Genomic DNA, 6,887 nt, shown 5'->3' with positions numbered 1-6,887 from the left:
AACCTCTTCATAACTTAGTATGCTTAAAGTCCTAAATAAAATGGGATGAAAACCCCAATTTCTCAAACTCATGAGATCTAACCAAAAGGGGAAAGATTCAAACTTTATACCTCCCTCTTGATGCTTTGGAGGAAATGGCCTGAACCCCAACAACTCCTTATTATTCGTTCCCGAACAAACTCATCTTCCTCCTCAGAGATGCACTAAAATCCCTCAAGATCAGCTTGGAGACTCTCTTAGCTCACTACACTCGTTTAGGGTTTCACACAGTAAGGTTAAGCAGTTGATGAGCCATAAATGAGGCTATAAGTGTCCTTATATAGGCCCCAAACCCTGTGATTTAGGGTTTCACTGCACATCGTCTACTTGGTGAGTCGACTCTCTGACTCGTCGAGTAGATTATTAATCCCACGTGGCACAACGTGACTCTACTCGACGAGTTGTAGCATCAACTCGTCGAGTTGCTTAATAGTCCTCAAATATAAATAAATAGATAATATACTTGGGAGTCCGGATGTTACATTTTTACATAACTAATTATTGTATATCTAAATTTTGAACATAACTAAAAAAATTAAAAATCTCACAAATCTTGCGAAACTTATAGTTACACAATTAACATTTTGTTGTGAGGAAATAAGGTTTTATATAGAAAAGTCTCATTATTTTGTGAATTTTTTTGATAAAGTATTATTTATTTTTTTTAACAAAAAAGTCATGAGTATTTAATTTTACACGATAAGCTGTCATTTATTATTAAAATTAAAATTATAACTTTTTCATTAATTTAGGTAAAATAGTAAATAATCGAATTTTTTCTGTTCAAATTTTTTTTAGGATTTTATCAACAGTTTTTCCAAAATTATGAGATTTTTCTGCATAAAACCATGAAGAAATATATTTCATAAAATTGAAGTACACATATTTTTCGAAATTGTTTTTTTTTTAATCTAAATTCAAAAACAATAATTTTGTAACTTTTAATTTGGTGAAATAGATGGTTATATTACAACAAAAAGCTAATAAATAGTTATCAATGATGTATATTTTTTTTATTTTTGGTCTAATAAATAGTTATTAATGATGTATATTTCTTATTTTGGTTGAGTCCACAACATAAAGAATAAATCTAAACAATAGATAGAATAATTTATTTTGGGAAATTAAGTAATTTAACCATAATTTAATGTATTAAAAAAAATAACCTAAAAAAATTTATTTTTACTGAAAATAACAATTTCGTTCGGAATGAACATTCTTGACCAAGAAAAAATATTTTTCTTGATGAAAAAAATACATTTTAGAGTGACATTCTGGATTTCGGACCACCTTCTGGATGTTGGACTAAAATTTTGGATTACGCTGAAAAAACTCCGAAAATTTTAAGAACAAATCTGAAATTCGATAAACAATTCCAGAATTTTGAAAAAAAATTTGTTTTTACTTAAATCTAACAAAAAGTTAAACAAACACAACAAATGTCAACTATATTCGATATTAATGTAAAAAATCAGTCAATTTATTGAAAAACGATGACATTAAGCACATCGAAATAAATATTTCAGACATAAATGATTATATTTCCTTAAAAAATAATTATAAGAAAACCAAAAAATACTACTTTGAAATTTGAAAATAAAACTTATGGAGGTTTTTGAACGAAACATTCTATCAAAAAAATATATTTTGAAATATGAAGATAAACAATGGCCAAGAAAAAAACATTGGAAAGAAAATAATTATTTTTCAAAAAAATGAAAAAATAATTATTTATTTAAAAACCTCACTAATACATGTTAGATTACTTAACAATAGCCAAGAATAAAACACCCTTTAAGAACCATAATTTGCTTTATTTGTTCATTGTATCCTTTATTTTATTTATTATGGTTTAAAGAAAACAATGATGTTTATTTTAATATAGAGATACACTATAGAGTATAGATAGAGACAAATACAGGAAAGAGAAGATGGAGATTTAACAGAATTTACTATTTAGAGTGGGTTTCCGATTTAAAATCAAGACCAAACACAAGATATCCTAAATGTTCACCTTCCTTTCTATTGTCTCTCCACAACTGTTACTTCCTTCATGTTCCTAAAAGATTCTTGAAAACTGTTAGCAAATTATGGGAATGAATTTTCTTTCGAAGAATTGGATGATTCCCATTTGGGTTTTGTCCTCTTTAATCGTAGTTTTAGAGCCAACCGAAGCTATCAGGACATACCCTCCTCTTTCCTCCATTGCTGATCCTGTTCTTCCCACCGAGAAAAAGCCTCCATTTTCTCACATACCCACGGACAATGAAGCTCACTCTCCAGGTAAATCTCACTAATTCTTCATAAAAAAAATCGAATCTTCTTTTACGTTTGTGATTCGTCACTGTGAGGTGTAAAACTGTAAATCACACTCCAGTTTTGAACCGATGAATCCCTTGTCAATCTCGAGTAAAATGCACTCCATCTGTTCGATGATATGATTCACCTGTAATACGCTTCTATCATCACCTCTCGATGATATATTTTACGTATAATTTCACCAAAATGGGTTCGCAATCGCAGCGACACTCGCTTTATCTAAACGATTATGTTTAAACAGGAGTATCAGAAATCAAAGTCGTTCACCACGAGGATTTGAACACGACGATTCTTATCGCACTCATCATCGCTTCAACTCTCCTTGCTGCAATCTTACTGTTCTTATTCTGTTTCTGGATCTTTAAACAAAAGAATACAGAACCCCTGAATATGAACAAACCCCCAAAACCCCAAGGTATCTTTAATCTTTTTCCCCGACTAAATCATTCCAAAAAAATTACCTTTTTCTAATATTATCATCACATCATATTCATATAGATTCTTCAAAAGGGTTATCATTAGGTCCAATCTTGGACAAATTTACCCCTACAAGAATCACAACCGGTAGAAAGGGCTCTGCAACTGTTATCGACTACGATTGGTTGATTTCTGCAACGAACGATTTCCATGAAGATCATATCGTTCGTGTAGATTCATCTGGGCATATTTATAAAGCTCGATTCAATGATCATTTTGTTGCAGCTGTGAAAAGAATCCATGGTAGAGGTCCAGATACCCAAAGAGGATTTGAGGTGACAGTTTTAACCTTCGTTAAATTACAATTATACCCTTTTTGAATTTAATTCATTGGGTTCTGTTTACAGAATGCTGTAGATTGGTTAGGCAAACTGAAGCATCAAAATATCATCAATCTTTTGGGTTATTGCATTCATGATGAGAATAGATTTTTGGTGTATGAAATGATGCATCAAGGCTCTTTAGAATCCCAATTGCATGGTAAAGTTTCTTTACTACTTTCGCTTTTCAAGCATAATTCATAAAGGCATAAACAAAAAGAATAATAATAAAAAAAAAACTACTTTTTTAAAAATGAATAGCTTTTCGACTTTTTGTAAGAATGTTTTTTTTTTTTTTTTTATAATACATTTTACAGTTTTGCCATCATTCCATGATTGTTCGTTCTTGTTAAAGGTAGTGATTAATTGATTATTGATTATCTAAAACGATACAAGGTTTTATTAAACATTATTTGTGAAATTACAATTTTAACCCTCTCTTGTTCAATATACCTTTAGGACCTTCTCATGGATCAGCTTTAACATGGCATCGTAGAATGAAAGTTGCACTTGATATCGCAAGGTATCCACATTTATTTTTCAAGATTATGTTTTTTTTTTTTTTTTTAAATCTTTAAATTAATAATTAAAAAAAAAAAAAATTAAACAGAGGATTAGAGTATCTTCATGAACGATGCAACCCACCTGTAATTCACAGAGATCTCAAATCATCAAACATTTTGCTAGATTCCAACTTCAATGCTAAAGTAAGATCCTTTATAATAAATATTTATCAATAATCTATTATAATTTAATTTCTATATCTAATTGGATTAAATAAAAATTCAGATATCTGATTTTGGACTTGCTACAACTGAGTTTCATGTCAAAAACAAAGTAAAGCTATCGGGAGCTTCAGGTTATGTGGCCCCTGAATATTTATCAGATGGTATGAATTATGATTATGATTTAATAATATAAAATCGTAACCTTTTAATTAAATTATTCTTTTTTAAGATTATTAAATAATGTTGTTATAGGTAAACTCACTGATAAAAGCGATGTGTATGCGTTTGGAGTTATACTTCTCGAGCTTTTAATAGGGAAAAGACCTGTGGAGAAAATGTCACCTTCGTTATTTCAATCTATTGTCACATGGGTAACGATTTTATTTTATGTTAATGTTAATGTTAATGTTAACATAACTTATTTATTAAATGAAAAATCACAACATATTAATTTGATAAACAGGCAGTTCCTCAACTAACAGATAGATCAAAGCTTCCAAACATTGTTGATCCTGTGATTAGAGATACAATGGACTTGAAGCATTTATATCAAGTTAGTATAATATATTTAAAAAAAAAAAAAAAAGTTAAAGTCGATTTTGTTTTTTAATTTATTTAACATTTTAATGAAATTATAGGTTGCTGCTGTAGCTGTGCTTTGTGTTCAACCTGAACCGAGTTACAGGCCATTGATAACAGATGTATTGCATTCTTTCATTCCATTGGTTCCTGTTGAGCTTGGAGGATCATTAAGAGCTTAAAAAACTATGTAAATGACCGTTTTACCCTTAAACTTTTAAATGAACATTTTACCTTTACGTTACAAAAAAAAAAAAAAAAGTTTCGTGATGTTAAATTTTAACCACGAGAAGAATGAGAAATATGGTTTTATGAATTTAAAAAAAATTGTACGCTTCTTTTCATGTAGTTAAAATTTTAAATATCTCATACGTGAATTTTGTTAAAATATTTGTAGGAAACTCGTGAACATTGGCTCCATGTCATTTATCATTTTGGGTATCTAATGATGTTATTGTGGGTGCTACAATAGCTGTGTGTTATGAGGTACGAGTGTACCTTTTGTACACGTGTCAAAAAAATATGATCTAGAGATGTGAAGAGAGGGGTCATACGTCATAGTAATAATTTTTTTGGAACAAGAGAGTACGATGTACATGAGTTAACATTTAATGTAATAGAAGAGTAGAAGAAGTAGTACATTGGGCTCTTTTGTGTTTTTTATTTTATGTACAGGTCTAAAAAACATCCTCTCGTTATGCGAATTTTAAGTGGGTTTTTCATTTTTGTTTTGAATTAGTGGATTGAAAGCTCCATGTTATCACGTTGGATTTTCTGTCACATGATTTGATTTGGATAGATTTTGTGAAATCTAGTGTGTGGATTGGATTTTGTGTGATTTTGGTTATGGGTCGCTTTCGGGTCAAACTCGAACCAGATGTAATAATGGTTTGAGATTCTGTTGTTGTACTTTCAACAAGCTTTAACTTGATCGGTTTGATTTACTTTCGTTTGGATGGTGTTAGTTTCATGTGGTTTGTAGTAACATGTTTTTGGTGTTTTTTGAGATATACATTTCATGTGTCTAAAACAAAAAAAATTTATGTAATGATGGTGAGTATGTTATTTTTTTATACATTCAAGTAGATGTGCCAAGGACTTTGCTTGGATGCTATGATTATGTTTGGCAAAGTAAGGGTAAGTTACATCCTTTCTTGGGCAAGCTAGTTTTATATGATCAGTTTCTTCACATCCATAACAAACAATGGATTCCTTGTCTATTTTGCATTGATCCGGATGATTCCTTTCACAAACACGACATGAAGGCGATTGAATAGAAAAAGATTGTGACCTGCCGCGGCCACGAAAAGCACTCTGAGATTGTGCTTGCTTGCTAGGATCAGTTCGAACAGATTGAGCTGGTGGAATAGTGTAAACATGATTAGTTCTTTCAGTATGTAGATGCTTCGGAGCAGTAAGAGTGGCTCCACGTATCTTTAAATCATGCTCACGCCTTCGAGCATACTCAACAGCTTTATCAAATGACAGAACATCCCGATTGGCTACAAAATCATGGATTTCATGTCGTAGTCCTTCTAAGAATAATTGAATTTTTTCGTCCTCAGTTGGAATATACTTTGCAGCAAACCGTGCTTTTTGATTGAACTGAGTTTCATACTCATTCACAGTCATTTCTCCTTGTTTAAGCTCGAGGAATTCCTTTTCCAATCTTCTCCTCATATCTAGAGAACAATACTTCTCTAGCACACGAGTTTTGAACAACTCCCAGGATAAATTCTCCTGGTCATATCCATTGAGAGCTTCATATGTTGCTTCCCACCAGACCAAGGCTTCTCCGATGAGCATTGCAGAATCATAGATAGCCTTGTCTTCATTATCCACATGAGAGACGCGAAATACTTTCTCGGTGTTCTGAATCCAAGTTAGAACAACTATGGGATTAAGGACACCAGAAAACTCCGTAGCACCAGTACTCTTGAAATCTTTGAACGAGGGACGTTTCACCTTTCTGCTTGAAGATTCTCCATTGGCTTTCTCTTTTCCTTTATCACCATTCTTTTTGTGTTCTTCGAGAGTCTGTCGAATAGCACCAGTAAGTTTACCCAAGAGTCGCTCCTCACGAGGAGATACTGGAGTATTCACTTCCTCGGGTTGAGGACCTCCACCGACCTCAGGGGTATGACTACTTGCTTGTTCAACTATCGTTCTGAAATTTAGGAGTAATATAGAATTTTAAAATATTAGGATTTATTAAAGCCTAATACTTCACTTAAGTTTTTCCTATGGTTTGTATCCATATACTTATGATGATTCAGTTCATATATTGAACTTCCAATAGTTTAAGTCTAAATACCAATTCGTGGCATTTAGTTCGCTTAAACTACTGCTCTGATACCATGATTGAAAGACCCCAACTTTTGTATTTCTGAAAGTCCCAAACTTTCATACTTCACAATACTATTAC

General features: G+C 31.7%; 1 protein-coding gene across 1 annotated transcript; it reads left to right on the top strand.

Moving 5' to 3' along the window:
- The first annotated feature begins 2,004 nt into the window (after window positions 1-2,004).
- Window positions 2,005-5,184, top strand: LOC145042688 (putative receptor-like protein kinase At1g80640). The gene is made up of 11 exons (XM_078991152.1): window positions 2,005-2,322; window positions 2,600-2,773; window positions 2,857-3,110; window positions 3,183-3,315; window positions 3,615-3,678; window positions 3,766-3,862; window positions 3,945-4,044; window positions 4,136-4,254; window positions 4,347-4,436; window positions 4,522-4,652; window positions 4,860-5,184. The coding sequence occupies exons 1-10, from the start codon at window positions 2,130-2,132 to the stop codon at window positions 4,642-4,644; spliced, it is 1,347 nt and encodes a 448-aa protein (XP_078847278.1). The 5' UTR covers window positions 2,005-2,129; the 3' UTR covers window positions 4,645-4,652; window positions 4,860-5,184.
- The last annotated feature ends 1,703 nt before the right edge of the window (window positions 5,185-6,887 follow it).

Source organism: Lactuca saligna, chromosome 4 (genome assembly GCF_052625555.1).
Source record: "Lactuca saligna cultivar CGN05327 chromosome 4, ASM5262555v1, whole genome shotgun sequence".
Classification (NCBI taxonomy): Eukaryota; Viridiplantae; Streptophyta; class Magnoliopsida; order Asterales; family Asteraceae; genus Lactuca; species Lactuca saligna.
The sequence above is the reverse complement of the archived record's forward strand: the minus strand, read 5'-3'. Positions and strand labels throughout refer to the sequence as shown.

Excerpts from the sequence above, each read along its gene's own strand:
- LOC145042688 (XM_078991152.1), top strand. The coding sequence starts at position 2,130 with ATGGGAATGAATTTTCTTTCGAAGAATTGGATGATTCCCATTTGGGTT. Across the intron at positions 2,774-2,856 it reads CAAACCCCCAAAACCCCAAG|ATTCTTCAAAAGGGTTATCA; the intron begins GTATCTTTAATC and ends ATATTCATATAG. Across the intron at positions 4,045-4,135 it reads CCCTGAATATTTATCAGATG|GTAAACTCACTGATAAAAGC; the intron begins GTATGAATTATG and ends ATGTTGTTATAG.